Source organism: Ovis canadensis, chromosome 14 (assembly GCF_042477335.2).
Source record: "Ovis canadensis isolate MfBH-ARS-UI-01 breed Bighorn chromosome 14, ARS-UI_OviCan_v2, whole genome shotgun sequence".
NCBI lineage: Eukaryota > Metazoa > Chordata > Mammalia > Artiodactyla > Bovidae > Ovis > Ovis canadensis.
In genome coordinates this window covers 34996817-35011878 of record NC_091258.1, presented here as the reverse complement: position 1 = coordinate 35011878, position 15062 = coordinate 34996817, and the positions used below count along the sequence as shown (strand labels likewise).

Sequence of the window (15062 nt, the reverse complement as noted above, 5' to 3'; positions counted from 1 at the left end):
AAAGAAACACCTCCAAACATCTCCCCATTGCTCCACCCCTGCAAACAGCATGGCTTTTACTGTTTCTCATCTTAGTGAAAGTCCTCCCCATTCATCCAGTAGCTCAGGTCAAAATCTAGGCTTCATCCATGACGCACCGGTGTTCATCCCCATATCTAATCCACGGGCGAGTCCTGTCCATCTACCTCTTGACTATCTGAACTCATTCATTCCTCCATCTTCACCGTCAAATTCATGCAGCTGTGTCTTGCTGAACTACTGCAATGTTTTCCCATGTGTTCTTGTGACCCACGCTCCCCCACCCCCGTCTGTTCTCCCGGCAAGGCTGTTGTTGTTCAGTGACTCAGTCATGTTGGATTCTGTGACCCCTTGGGCTATAGCCTGCCAGGCTCCTCTATCCATGGGATTTTCCAGGCAAGAATACTAGAGTGGGTTGCCATTTCCTTCTCCATGGGCCTTTTCAAAATACAAACCAATCATGTCACTCCTCTGCCTAAAGGCCAGGGATCCAGGGTAAATCTTGCTGAGGCCCTAGCCAATCATGGCCAATCATAGTGATTGGCCCTAGCCAATCACTCATTCCACTTGACCTTGATTGGTTTCGTTGTGGGCAGAGACCAGCGCGTGACTTGTTTCTGGTCACTGAAAGGAGAGCATTGCTTCTGAGGAGCTTCTGGGAAAGGTATCTTTGCTCAGTGAAAGAGACCCCTGGAAGAAACAGATGTTCTCTGTTTTGTTAGCCATTGTCACACCTGGGTGTGTCTAAGGAACCATTCCAGGCACTGGAAGGAAAGCAGTGCCTGAAGTCCAGACTGCCACCACTGGACCCTGCCCTTCCGTATGAGGCAAATCTCCTTGCTATGCAAGTCGATTTGAGTTGGATTTTCTGGCATGTGCAGCTGTAAGGATTCTGATATGTGTCTGAGGCATCCAGTGCCAAATGGATGCTGAAGCTCAGTGGAGAGGTCTGAGCTGGAGAAATATATGTGAGTCCTTGGTGAAGCTTAGGGAAAAGATGTCAAGAAGGGTACAAGGTAGGAGCAGAAAAAAGTTTAGGAAAGAATGATGAGACTGCCAAGAAGTTGAGGAGGGATTGGGTCAGAGAGGTGCCAAGGGAGATCACCTGTGGCCAGGAGAAAGGACTTCCTGCTTATCTTCCTCTTTATATTGACTGGGACTAATAGTAAGGGCATTACAACATTCCCCAGTGTACTTTAACTGGACAAACGGAAGTGGTTTAGGAATGTTCACTAGAGGAGGAAGTTGGATTTCTGAACCAACCCTTGGGATTAGGAGCGTTTGGCTGTCTGCCATTTAACAAGAAGGTCATTTTACCAGAATGTGAAAGGCCACCAAAAATTGAACAGAACAGCCAAATCAGAGAACATTTCTCCTCTTCTGAGTATAAGATCCCGAGTTAGGTGCGGATTGGAAAAGCACCCCAAGAAGAGGCACCATTATAAGAAAAGCCTCGGAGGTGTGAAAACCAAGGGCAACCGCCACAGAATGAGGCTGGAGAGAAACGTGGGAAGTGAGATGGGAATATGGGAATGAGGCCAGCACGGGGTGTGCCTTGTGAATCAGGCTGCGTTTAGACTTTATTCAGTCTGAAACGACTCCCGTGAAAGGAGATAGATGAAAGGAGTTAGATGTGGTGAAGATGTTCCAGGTCACCTTTGTTAGGTAAAAAAATAAAAATTTAAAAATCAGAGGACCGGGAGCTTCGTTGCCGTGCAAGAGGTTCCCAAACTTCAAGGCGTACCTGAATCGCCAGAGGATCTTACAACAAAGGTAAATTCCTGGTACTCATCGCCCCTTCAATTCGGATTTTATAGGTCAGGTCCGATAGCTACACTTTTTTTAAAAAGCCCTTCTGGCAGCTAGGCTACTGCCAAGGGGTGACTTGGGAGTTTAGTCCCATTTTCTGTACCTATGCGCTCCTCCATTCTTTGACACAGAAAACGGGCGTTTCTCAAGGATACACCAAGCGTTCTCCTAAGTTCTCCCAACCTGACAGCCGCCCCAGCCCCTCCCACTGCGGGCCGGCCAGACCCGAGTGGGCCCGACGTGGCGGTCTCCGGCCTGGCGGCGCAGCCGGAGCCCGAGGGACGAGCGAGGGCGGGCACCGGGGCGGTCGGGCGGCGGCCGGAACCGCCCCCAGGCTCCTTGTTCGGGACCCCGGCTCCGTGACCCTACCCAGCCCTGACTCAGGCTTGGGAAAACCGCAGTCACAGCCTTCCGGACTAGCAGCGGCGGCCACGCACAGGCCCGTGGGCGGGTCTCCATGGTGACTGGCAGACGCTGTGACCAATTATGTCCGGGCACTTGCTTCCGCCCCTCCCCCCTAAAAACAACCCCCCCTCCCCCAAAGGGACCGATACTTCCGTGACTGACATTTCTCTCCGGGCGCTGTTACGTAAGGGGAGGGTCAAGCGCGGCTCCACCCGAGCCGAGCAGATTTGATTGGCAGGACCTAGAGCCACCGCCCCAACGCCTCCGGAAGAACGTCTTTGATCGACAAGTATAGGAACCACTCTGCGCCGCGAGGCTGGGCGGAAGCATCCGGGCCCTGGGGCTGGGGCTGAGGGGCGGAGCCGGAGGCTGAGAACAGGGCCGGGCGGGGCGGAGAGTAGGCAGGGGCTGGGCTGGCGCTGCGGCCAGAGATGCTGTGGGACTGCGACGGCGCTCGGCCGCTGGGAGCACTGCATTGAAAACACCGAGGTGAGGTGCGCTGCCAGGCTGTGGTAGGTGCGCGAGGGCCGTGGAGTCCTCAGACCCGGGCCGCCAGGGTCCTCAGGCCCGGCATTTGTGTGCTCTGCCAGGGGTTCTAGACTGTAGCGACGGCGGCCGCGCTGGGACACGGGGGCGGGGCCGGGCACCTGTCCGCGTTTGCAGGCACCTGCTGCGCCGGCCGCCGCGCCGATCCCGGGGCCTGGCACTGGGGGCTGACCGGGAGCCGGGCCGGGCCGGCTTGAGGAGGGGAGGCGGGCCGTGCCGGCTCGCCCCGTCCGGGGCCTTCCCTCGTTGCCCGGCTCCGTCCCTGCTTCCAGCTTGAGGGTAGCGTCCGAGGACCGCAGTCCCCTCACCCGAGGGTCTCGCGGGCCCGGGGCCGGCCTCGAGCTAACAGCGAGGTCAGGGTTTGGCTCCTGCCTTACATCATCCCGAGACAGGTTAGTCCAGATTCCCTACGTGCGCGGAGATGGGTTTACGCCCCGGGCGAGAGTGCCCGTCCCGGCTGTCCCCAGAGATCCGGGGCCGAGGCAGTTTTCATCTTTTCCCTGGGTCGTCCTCTGCCACCTCTTAACGTGTGATTTAAGTCTGATCGGGATGATGTGCCTGTTTAGGCATAGAGGGTAGCACCGCTCTTCTCAAGTTTTGGCTCAGTACACGTGCAGATAATTCTTATAGGGCTAAGCTACGACTTCTCAGCTGTATGATATTAAGAGACAGTCCTTTGTGGTTTGGACGACCAGATCAGCAGAAATGTTTAAATTGTTTCGGAATGACTAGGACCTGTCCTGTGTTTTCTTCCATCCATGTCACATCTATTGGAAAAATGCTGTACCTGCCCAGTAGACATCTATTAAATGATGTAGTTACTCCTGAAAAGCGTGCTGCGGTTTCTCTAGGTGATTATGTCGTTGCTGGAAACAAAGGCAGCAGTAGACAATACCTCCTTCTTAAAGGCAGGAGGAACCTGGGGGTAAGTTTGATTAATATTTGATTCTTAAAGGCAAAGTCATAGAATTACTAGGTATTAGACTTGGAAGAGACCTTACAGGTGAGTAATCCACTCCAGTCAATTGAGGTGGTGGTGAGCGCTGTGTCCCAGGGGAACAGTGTTCCCCTGTCAAATTAGGCCTGACCTAGATGGCGGGTGGGTGCTGCCCATTACTCTGGACCTGAAAACCATGTTTTCATTTGCACCAAACAGGAACATTTACCCCCACTACAGTTTTGGTGCCCTGCCATTTTGGCTTGTATAATAGTCACCAGGTTTGCAGAGAGCTCTCAGCAATAAGTTGCTACTTACTGGGTTTAAGTCATTAGGTAAGTGGAAGAACCAGAACCCACATTCTTTCTGATTTAATTATTGGGTGGCACTGTATCTTGGAAGGCAGAACAGCAGTAATGGGCACTGGCAGGATAAGAGACCCACCTGTGTATGAAAGAAAACAAATTTTTGCTGAACGGGGGACATTTGGCACATCCTACTCTAATGACTTGCTTATAAATTTGGTAAAATACTGTTTAAGCTCTGACCCTTTTCACCTTCAGCCTTTTGATTGGTGCAAGTAGGAACTGAGCAGAGCTCTGTTTTAAACATGATGGAGCCTGGGAGGAATGTCATCAGAGCAGACAAGCTGCTGTCCTTTCAGCTCCACTTGCTGCTTCTCCCTTGTATTGTTAGGAAATGACCCACTGGCTTTGTGACCTTTAAGACAGGGTTTCTTATCCACTTCATGAAGCTTTGGTGGAAGATGTGTGTTTGTGAAAGGTCTCTTTGGCCCCCTTCTGTTGCTTTTGTACATATTGCTTGGCAATTCCTTAAATGCATAATCCCGCTGTTTCCACACTTGAAGCAGTTGAAAAGATCGGGTTTTTCTGTGTGTGTATGCGGATGGTCCCAACAGGATCCAGTTTTCTCTCTGTGTCTCTCATGCTTTGTTTTTGGTTGCCAGTTTTACTGGAGAGAATCATTCTGTATTTAAGACACTTGTTTAAGACACGCTTAAATCAACTCTCGCGGATCTTCAATTCCCATAACCCTGAGAACTGGATAGACCTTTTGTGTCTGTGGGTACAGTGCATTCTGAACCTGGCTTTCCCAGCAGTCAAATGCCTAGATATTCTGCTAGTAGCAACTGTTTAGTCCATATCTTCTGCACTGCTGGCACCAGAGCTGAACTGTGTCACTGAATATTCTGAATCCTGGCCAAAGACTCAGTACACAGAAAGAAATTGGAGTCAGAAGAGGGAGGGGGTTTAGAAGGAAACTGTTTCTGAAGACTTTCTTCCCTAGGTTTTTATAACTGCATATTATATAACATTCTATTGTATTTCTGTTTAGAGGTTCAGATTTAGCTCTTAACTATTTCAGAAGTCTTAAGTGTTGGTATAAGTATGTTTCTCTGTTTTCCCATCTCATTTTAAGGTGAAGTGAATTCTGAGGCTAGAAGAATTTGATGACACAGACCGCTGAATTTCTTTGTTTGGAGCACACGTTATGAACCCTTTCTGGAGCATGTCTACAAGCTCTGTACGCAAAGTAGGTATAGTTGATGAACTTAGGGGGGAAACCCATTTGTGTCAAAACAGAGGCCAGAATAATCCATATTAAGGTTGCCTATCGTCTTAGCAGAATTAACTTTGGTTTTCTAGTTTAGGTTTTACTTTTGAGAAATAACTATTTCATTGATTAAAGTCAGCTTCTGAGACCAAGATCACATCTCAGAAACCATTCTGGTAATCAAAATCCTGTTATTTTGACTTAGGTTATATTCACACATGATCAAATTTGTGACACACATTGTAGGTAGTTTTTCTACAGACTTCAAGATTTCATGGTTAGAAAAGTTTTGGGAAAGGCCAGTCCAGTGTGGTCAAGTCAGACTTGAGAGCACTGGTTTAATTTATCTAACTAAAATATCTTGTAAAATAAAATATGTTTTAGGGAAGCTTAAAATATGCAAACAAAAAGAAAATGTCACCCATAAGTCCATGTCTAAGAATACCCTTGGTAATCTTTTTTTTTTCTGTACCTGATACTGTATACATTTTTAATACAGGTGATGATACAGCCTTTGATGGTCTTGGAGCCAAGGAAATACCTGTGGGGTGGTAGTTTAGTCTCTGAATCATTTAGACCTTTGTCTTTGACTAAGAATGACAGTTTATGCTAGTAATAGTCTAAATGTGAAAACATACCAGTTAGGGACCAGATCAAAATCAGACCCATGCGAGTGAGAGAAGAGGCTCATCCTTTGTTTCTAACCAAAGTGCTGACATCAGGGAGTGACTAATTTCAGTCATTACACTATTTGTTTTGAGATGCTTAGCACCCAGCTTCCTACATCTGCGTGCCAGGGCACCTTTCTAATCTGGTCTAATTGTGTAGTAACCCCTTGCCGTCTTTCTGGGGCCTTGAAGAGAAACTCTTTCTCTGTGTCATGTAAATCCTGTAAATATTGGCTTTGTTGTCTATAGGATACAGCTGATGAATGGGTTTTTCTAATGGTTTAGTCTTGCATCAGCTTGATTCTGCTGTTTATAATAGCTTGCCCACTCAACAGACTTCCAGGTCATCTCGATCACGGTGCTAGAAGGTCCCTGTAAGAGTCATTCCAGCTTTTCAGTCAAGGACTAAAGGGCATCACACGTAGCCTTGTGATTTAAGAATCATCCTAACAAATGTTCTCACCACTTCGTCTTGAATAGCGGTCTGATGGTGAAGAGAAGACATTAACAGGGGATGTGAAAACCAGTCCTCCACGCACTGCTCCAAAGAAACAGCTGCCTTCTATTCCCAAAAATGCTTTGCCCATAACTAAGCCTACATCTCCAGCCCCAGCAACACAGTCAACAAATGGCACACATGCTTCCTACGGACCTTTCTACCTGGAATACTCCCTTCTTGCAGAATTGTAAGTTCTGAAACTATCCGGCTAAATTTTGAATGACCCTTAAAGGTGAAGAATGAAATTTATTCTGATGGACTCAGTAAACAGCAGCCATTTAATCTTGACAGTCAAACCCATCCCCCTTCAGTATGAGCCTTAACGTATATAGGATGGAATCTATTGCTGGCATGTAATCTTTCTTCACCAAGGCCTCAGTGGTGTTATATAAATATCTGCTTCTAAAAGTAACAGTTCTTACTGAGAGCTTGGGTAAGTAAGATTCAAAGACAAATATGTGCTTTAATTTCCATGTCTGTTTTGAAAAGCAAGAGGAGGGAGAAACCGACATTATTAAGCATCTGGGAACTTAATTTTGGTCTACCTTTATATGAGGTGGGGAATTCACCCCCTGAAGAGGTTTTTGTAGGGGGCAGGACGGTGGGAGGGTGGCGATCTATTCTTTCTTGGGTCAGACGCAGCTGGAGGCTGGTGCTCCATTCTGGCGATCACCCTTAAGAGGCCTCCTAACAGACTGAGAGGCTAGTCCCAGGAGGCAGAGGTCAGGAAGCCTGACCTTAGGAGTCAACAATTGAAGGAACAGGAACCGCTAACTTGGAGAAAACTTAGAAAGTACTTATTAAAGCTGTCTTCATATATTTGAGGCCCATCAATTAGAAAGAGGATTTGAGTTATTCTGGACCCCCAAAGGCAGAAGTAGGCAATTGGGAAGTTTTAAAAGATCTGGGCTCCATGTAAGAACTTGATTAGTCACAGAAGTCACAAATTGGACTGAGGTTGTACCTATCTATAGATTGCGAGGAGATGGGCACCTCTGCATAGTCTGGTAGTGATGAAACAGTGCTTGGCCCATCAGAGGGGCTCAAGCAGTGAATGAGTGCAAATGGCATTTAATTGGTCATTTATTATATGGGCAGCAAGTTTGGAGAATTAATTCTGAATTTCAGTCCATTTAAGAATGCCTTTGCCCATGAATCTGTTTTAAAAGCATCCTCCAGTGCCCCCTTTCTTTACTAATGTTGTAATGGTCAGAGGGTCTGAGGCCCAGTGTGAATGGCTGAGCATGAGCTGGTAACTTTATAATGGACACCTGTGTTTGAGGCAAGGCAGTGAGTTGGACAGGCTTCTGTTGTGGTGGTAAATCTGTTGTGTTAGGTCACAAAATCTGCCTTTCTGGCAAACCTCTGTAGGAGATATGTCTGCCATCCACACTGCTGTTGATGCGCTGAATTTTAGTGATTTAAAAATGCAATAACTACTTTAAAATGATTGAAAAATAAGTGTGGTAGCAAATAGGTAATAAAATGTCAACTGAGATCTAACAAGTTTCTTCTCAGTAAAACTGAGGATTGGCAGGTTAATGTGCTTTAAGGCGGTCAGTTCTCGAGGTCTGGTCACAGCATTACTTGTGCAGGCTCCTGGCTCAGCAGCAGGGAGCAGAGCAGAACAACCAGGTCCCACAGGAGCCAGTGCAGCCTGTCTTCCCTTGTCTCAGCTCCCGCTGGCTCCCACGCCAAGGCCTGCAGAGTTCAAGGGCCTGAGCTGGGGGTGAACTCAGGAGCAGAGTACAGTCAGACGCTGCCCATTCACACTTTAAATGACCCCCAAGTGAGGGAAATTCCATGGAATTTTAATGTCTTAATTATCTAAAACTACCTTCAAAGAGCTTTTGAATGTGTGTGGGTAAGATCTATTGTCCGTGGTCACAAAAGCAATACTTACAAATGACTCTCACTGACCTAAAACTTGATGTCCAGCATTAACTATGCAGGTTGGCTTCCAAGATGGTGTTTTAGGGGAGCTGATTTCTAGGGGGAATACTTGACTGTGAATCCCTGCTTGGCTTTCATTTCTAAATCTGGGGCCCTATTTTGGCTGTGCTACTCTGCACGCATATGTTATGAAGCCAGTAGACAGACAGCAGTTAGGGCCAGGTGGGAGACAGTGATGCCTCCATCTATGTGGTCAGGGCATCGGCTTCCCTTTGAGAACTGTTCCTTCTTTAAAAATGAAGTGGGTGGTTTGGTATCCATGTGTCTTTTGCATCCCTGCAGTCTCACTATTCTGCTGCTTCTGTTTTAGTACCTTGGTTGTGAAGCAGAAGTTACCAGGTGTCTATGTGCAGCCGTCTTATCGATCTGCATTAAGTAAGAAGCATTCGCTCTTTTTATAGCATGTTTGATTCCGCTGACGCAAACTTAGCCCTTAACTGTTTCTATTTTGTCCTGCAGTGTGGTTTGGAGTAATATTCATACGGCATGGACTTTATCAAGATGGCGTATTTAAGTTTACAGTTTACATCCCTGATAACTACCCAGATGGTGACTGTCCAGTAAGTTGGGGATACACTCTGGCTTCATTGCTTGGTCAGTGAGGAGGGCTTAACGGGGCTTTCAAAATGTCTTGGTTCTTTTCTGGACCTAATTAATAAGTTTTATGATTTCAGTTTCCCAGAATGTTCTGTCTACTGTATAGTCCTTGGAGGGGATTTTTTTTTTCTTCTTTTGCTTTGTTCCATCTTTTGCCATGCTGGCTTCTGCCTTCAGCTTTGCTTGTTTTTCTGTCCAGGGTGTGCCTGTGAGGCTGGATGCTGTGGTATAGCATCTGCCACGTGAGTGGCGTTTGTTACGCTGTGGTGGAAGAGAGCAACTTTCCCTTTGCTTCATTGCAAAATTTACTTTTACAGGAAAATGGTAAAAGTACTTAAGTGTCCCTCTCAAGGCAGCTTTTTGACTTTAAGCAACAAGACTGCCTTGTCCTGAAGCTCCTTTTACAACTTCTGTGTGTGGGTTTCACAAGCTCCACTGCTTCCATTAAAGGCAGTGTCTTTCTCTCACTGTAGCGTTTGGTGTTTGATATTCCTGTCTTTCACCCGCTAGTGGATCCCACCTCAGGTGAACTGGATGTGAAGAGAGCGTTTGCAAAATGGAGGTTAGTAAATAGAGTTTCATGTGGTGATGTAAGCCAGCAAGGGGAAGCCTTAGTCACCCCGCTGTGTTTCCCTTCAGGCGGAACCATAATCACATTTGGCAAGTACTGATGTACGCAAGGCGAGTCTTCTACAAGATTGATACAGCAAGCCCCCTAAACCCAGAGGCTGCAGTACTGTATGTTACTCTTTGTCACTTAAGATACATTTGAAAAGTCAGCGAAGGAGGTCATGTTGGTAACCTTTTGATTTAAACTTTTGACACAGGTACGAGAAAGATATTCAGCTTTTTAAAAGTAAAGTGGTTGACAGCGTTAAGGTGTGCACTGCTCGCTTGTTTGACCAACCTAAAATAGAAGACCCCTATGCAATTAGGTGAGTGGTACATTATCCAGATAAGCCGCACTTGACAATACTGGGCTTGTTTTCCAGGTGGTCTTAAAATGGGGATTTAAAAGGAAAGTGAGTCATCTGCTAGCCTACAACATTTCTAACCTGATTTCTGCTTTACATGGATGACTATGCCAGGAGCAAGCTATTGAGTGACTTTGGGTTCTCAAAGATCCTGGTAATGTGCTCACTCAAGTGTCAGGACTTTTCCTTCCAATTGGAGCCCCTCTTAAATGGTCATTACCCCATCAACCTACAGATTTGGTGAAAGGAGGGAAACTGATCAGTGTGCGCGAACAGTCTGAATCATGGGTTCCCCGAGCACTGTTAGTGTGTGTTGGGGAAGTGTCTGCAAGAGTGTTGAGAGCTGAAGTGACTTAGCTCTTGGGCAGCGTGGGTGTTGCTGGGAGAGAGGAACGTAGTGTAGTGTTCAAGAGCTTGGGCTCTGCAGTTAGACTGGGTGACATTTGCACTTAATTGGCTTTGGTGACCCTGAGCAGTTACTTAGTTTTACCGTGCCTTGCTTTCTTCATCTGTAATAGGACATCGGGGGCGGTTGCAAGGCTTACATGAGCTAACCCAGGAAAAGTGCTCTCTAAGGGGTAATTATGTGAGAAAATCATTTAGATAATGTCTGAAACTTACACACTGACAACTGATTAAGACTATTCCTTGTTAAGTTCTGTTTGGGGAACGGGCTTAAAAATGGTCATTAAATTTAGTGAGCCGTTCTTTAGTGTTTCTCTCTTCCTTAAGCTTTTCTCCATGGAATCCTTCTGTCCATGATGAAGCCAGAGAGAAGATGCTGACTCAGAAAGTAAGTAGATGGCCATTTTAGAAATAGGTTAACTTGCTGTTTCCTTTCTAAAGTGTCTTCACTGGTGACCACTGAGTGTATACAGTGACTTTTGGGGAGACAGATTGGTGCAGTGCTGAAATCTCCTTATCGGTCTGTTTTTCATTGTGCCTAGAAGAAGCCTGAAGAACAGCACAATAAAAGCGTTCATGTTGCTGGCCTGTCATGGGTAAAGCCTGGCTCAGTACAACCTTTCAGTAAAGAAGAGAAAACAGTAGCGACCTAAGAGCTGGTGAATCGGTGCACCACGCACTTTCCTGCTGGACTTCGGCTCCTAAAGCTGGCCAATGGCAAAGGACTGCCTGCAGAGTAAAACGTTGTGAACAGTGGCTGACAGCAGTGTTGTCCGTGTATGCTTAGGTTCTAACAGCAAGTTCTGGAAACCTCTCTTTACGTAATGCATTACTTCTGTCAGAAGTGTCTTTAAGGTGGTTATCTAGTTCAGTACTCCAAATTATTGGGGACTTTGAAGCTTATGTATTTTTTTGAATATAATGCTAAAGGTAAGTTGCATTCATTTAAACTGATGAAGTTAAGCAAAGTTCAACACTATAGTGATTTCTTAATTGGCGGTTTTGGTTGTACATACATAAGGGTGCAGAGATGAAAGGATAGAGAGAGCAGTTTCCATAGCTTATTAGCACTTTTGAGTGGAGGAGCAGTTGAATGAATGAACCTCAGTCTTCAGCTTACTGTGTTACTGATATACAAACTGCTGTCACTGAGGGACATACTAGGTGAGTGAGAGGAAACCAGAACACTTGTTCTTAGGTGTTGTGTTTTGTTTTTTAAGCAAATTACTGTATTTTTCTGGCAGGAGGGAGAAAAAGTGTTAAAACGGTTTCTAATGAAGTCAGAGATTTAAACGATGAATGACTAGTGTATTCTGTAGAGACAATAAATCAATGAATGATTGTTCTTTGTCATTTATGCAGGAAACTACCCTTTTCTCAGTATAACTAAACAAAGATTAATTTATAAATGCTTTATTGAAAAATACACTTATTTTCATATAAAATTACAGTAGCAGTATCTTGAGAGGTTTTATATATATTTTTGCAGAACACTATTCTAATTGAACAGTGTAAGTTCCATATTTCTTTCAGAGCAATATGAAGTTACCTAGTAACTTTGTTTATACTGATTCAATTTACAATTGAACTTTCTCCCTAATAAGATTATTCATTCAACTTTAAAACTGCTGGAACAATAGTGATTAATAAAGGTATATATAGATAATTCAGTAGCTGTTAAATTAACATTTTCTAATCTGTATAAATGGTACTGTGTACTAATAAAAACCTAAAATTCTCCAATCTATTTTTTTAAACTTCCAGGAACACACCCAAAGACATTTAAAAATACCACCTTAATAAAGACACATGTCTTTTTGGATAACTACCTCCTAAAGGAAGAGGTCATAATTTTTCATAATCCCCTTAATTCAACTTGATTTAAAATCTTTACTTAGCCAGCTGATCCCTATCAACAAAAATGGAGAATTTAAAACACTTGCCCAAAAGGTAGCTACTGGGGCTTTAACAATTTTAAAAAAGTACAAAAGCATCAAAGAAGATATTAAGCCTAGAAGTTTTGTACTTAATAAAGTTCACATTGTAGAAAGTGCCATCGCAAATATACAGCAAAATCTGGGTTACAAAATCATGCTTTTTACAGCCCTAAAGTGCCACTTCTTATACAAGTTCACTCACACATTGCACACTAATCAAAGACTTGTCACACTGCACCACACCTACTGGGGTCGGGAAGAATTACACAAAGGAGACGGGAGACTTGGACTGGTTACCCGGGACCTCCAAATCTGGGCGCTTTCCCAATTTGTTACCTTTTAGGAATGCAGAAATCTCACACTCCTACCAAGTGTTTCAGGATGAAATGCCAAGTTTCACTTTTCATGAGGGCCAGGGCTGACCACAAAACAGGAATGAACTGAAATATGGTTCCTCTGCTGGAACACGTTAACAGAGACCTCTTCTACACACGAATACGCTTCATTCTCTGCAGTACTTGTAATGCTTGGAATAGCTTTGCCAAAGAGTTAAAAAATCCAACTGTGTTGGATTCTAGGCAGCCTTGATGGCAAGCACTGCAAGGTAGGAAAAAAGGCAGTTGGGGTAAGTAAAAATATCCTAAGGATACTGGAAGGATTCAGGAAAAGAGCCCCATAATCTAGCATACATTAAATGCTGCTGCTAAACAGAGTTTGTGAAAAGACAGTTTCAGTACAACGGACTAACCTCAGTGGGAACCTCGGTCATTAGCTACATCTTGGAGACGACGTAATAAGGCAGAATGATTTTCTGGGCAGATTCTTTTTGCAGGTGATTCACTTCCATCTTCCAAAAGGATCCCTCTCTTTTTGGTTGGAGTTTCTCCTGTCCGTATCATACTGTTAATTTCTCTCAGTCTCTGGTGGCGGAGGTAAAAATAGATATAAAAAGCATTAAAATTCTAATACACACAGTTCAGTGTAACATCAAAGAACCTCAAATGAGTTAAGTAGTTTACTTTGAAGAGTTTGAACATCTTTATAAGGGAAAGAACTAGCAAATTTTACACCCTTCTGGTTTCACTTCTCAACTAGCTTAGATGATGACTGGGATAGAGGCAGAGTATTTCTATTTTTTAACAAGTTACATAGCATCACATTGCTATGCCATATTTCATCAACTTCATACATTTCCATTTTCCTTTTTTAAAAAAGTAACATGACTTTATATAGTATTATGTCCCCTTTTCCCCCAGTTTAGTGTTACTCATTTTTTTCAGCAGCCATGAAGTTTCATAGGAGAAGTCTAAATTCTAAAATGCATTATACATCTTCCTCTGAGGAAAGGCAAATTATTTTCTGCATTCTTTGGTTCACGTGAGGAACCTGGAGTGAGAAGAATATTGGCAGGGGGCTAGAAAGACTGGATCTATGTACAGGTGCCTTCAGCACTGAGTTTCCCCAGAGTCCCAGAGGTCGGCTGTTACATTATTTTCGGATAAATTTTTTTTTTTCCACATGCCACTGATTTCATTGTCCATGCTTCCTAGTAGAAAGCATACTGAGCAGATTTTTTTAGGACATTGCAAACATGGGAATGGAAAAGGATATATAGTGAACCTTCACCTGACCATCACCCTACTTCAGCAATGTTGGCCAGTCTTATTTGATCTATACCTTCATTCACTTCTCATCTCTCAGATGTTTTAAAGCAAATCCTAGATATTTATTTCTTATTCTTAAATAATAAAGGCTTTTCTGAGGCTTAGAACCACCACAGTTTTCTATAATCAGTATGCATCTTTCCCAAATTTTAACCATTTTAAGCAAGTTTTCCTCTTTCTCGTCTACTCTCTTGCCTCCCAAAAAGTCTGCTCTGCGCTTTCTATCTCTAGTCTCCCACTTACTGGAATGTTCTTACATTGTTAACTATACACTAATTGTATAAGTGGTATTTGTATAAGTGGTATTTGTATACATGTATATACAACATATTTTGTATCGTGCAAGTATTAATTGTGTGCCTTACTATTTACATAACATTAATGTAGACTAATAACATTAATACATATAATTTATATACAATTCAGTATTTTATACACCATAATTTATATAATAGGTCCATGACAGTTTAAAAATGAATACTTATTCCCCCCCGATTCATACAGAACACACCACCTTGTCCTCACCCAATTCCTAAGGACGCTTACGGTTACCATTCATTCACTGAACAGATCAGGCTGTGTAGCCTTCTGCTCTTTTGTCTAGGAAGGCACGCATTAGAAATATAATAACGTTCATTAAGTGGGGTTTCAAAAAAATTATAATGGTGTATTATGTACTGTTCAGTCCACATTATGTCTTACACCTTCTCATATCAGTATATACGGATCACATATCTAACTGCTACATAGTATTCTGTGGTAATCTGCATCATAGTTTAATCCAGTGTTAACAATTCCTGAGTTTTAACTGGGGTATTTAGACCATTTATATTTACTTGCTCTTTGTTTGCTGTCTTATTTTTTTGGCCGCCTTTTGAATTGAATAGTCCTATTCCAATTTATTTTTTCTGTGTAACTTTTTAATCCGTTTGGAACCTAATTTGGTATGGGATGAAAATCTACTAATAGGGAAACAGAGCAATGCTCTCCCCACCATCTGTCATCCATCTCTCCATGGTATTGACATTGTGTTTTTTAGGAATCTGCATGTGTTTTTCCTGTGCCATTTGTTATC

The 15062-nt window shown here is 43.9% G+C and overlaps 2 protein-coding genes across 16 annotated transcripts in view; one reads left to right on the top strand and one right to left on the bottom strand.

Moving 5' to 3' along the window:
* Nucleotides 1-1226: 1226 nt before the first annotated feature.
* On the top strand, nucleotides 1227-12129 carry AKTIP (AKT interacting protein). Of its 14 annotated transcripts, none has more exons than XM_069549837.1 (11): nucleotides 2447-2721; nucleotides 3577-3703; nucleotides 5156-5269; nucleotides 6439-6644; nucleotides 8721-8785; nucleotides 8870-8970; nucleotides 9481-9569; nucleotides 9647-9745; nucleotides 9835-9942; nucleotides 10714-10774; nucleotides 10929-12129. In XM_069549837.1, exons 3-11 carry the CDS (start codon nucleotides 5228-5230, stop codon nucleotides 11037-11039), a joined length of 882 nt encoding a protein of 293 aa, XP_069405938.1. In that variant the 5' UTR covers nucleotides 2447-2721; nucleotides 3577-3703; nucleotides 5156-5227; the 3' UTR covers nucleotides 11040-12129. The 14 variants fall into 14 exon arrangements, with proteins under 14 accessions (XP_069405944.1, XP_069405950.1, XP_069405937.1 ...); XM_069549845.1 differs by having other exon boundaries at nucleotides 2587-2721; nucleotides 10932-12129; XM_069549847.1 differs by having other exon boundaries at nucleotides 2604-2726; nucleotides 10932-12129.
* The window catches only part of RBL2 (RB transcriptional corepressor like 2), a 46488-nt gene continuing 43209 nt past the window's right edge, over nucleotides 11784-15062 (bottom strand). The window contains exons 22-23 of one of the 2 annotated variants that reach the window (XM_069549835.1): nucleotides 13072-13243; nucleotides 11784-12920 (exon numbers count right to left, since the gene is read on the bottom strand). In XM_069549835.1, the coding sequence (XP_069405936.1) occupies nucleotides 13073-13243 (171 nt within the window). In that variant the 3' untranslated portion in view covers nucleotides 11784-12920; nucleotide 13072. Of the gene's footprint in view, nucleotides 13244-15062 lie in introns of both variants that reach the window. The other variant, XM_069549834.1, reaches the window with a different exon arrangement.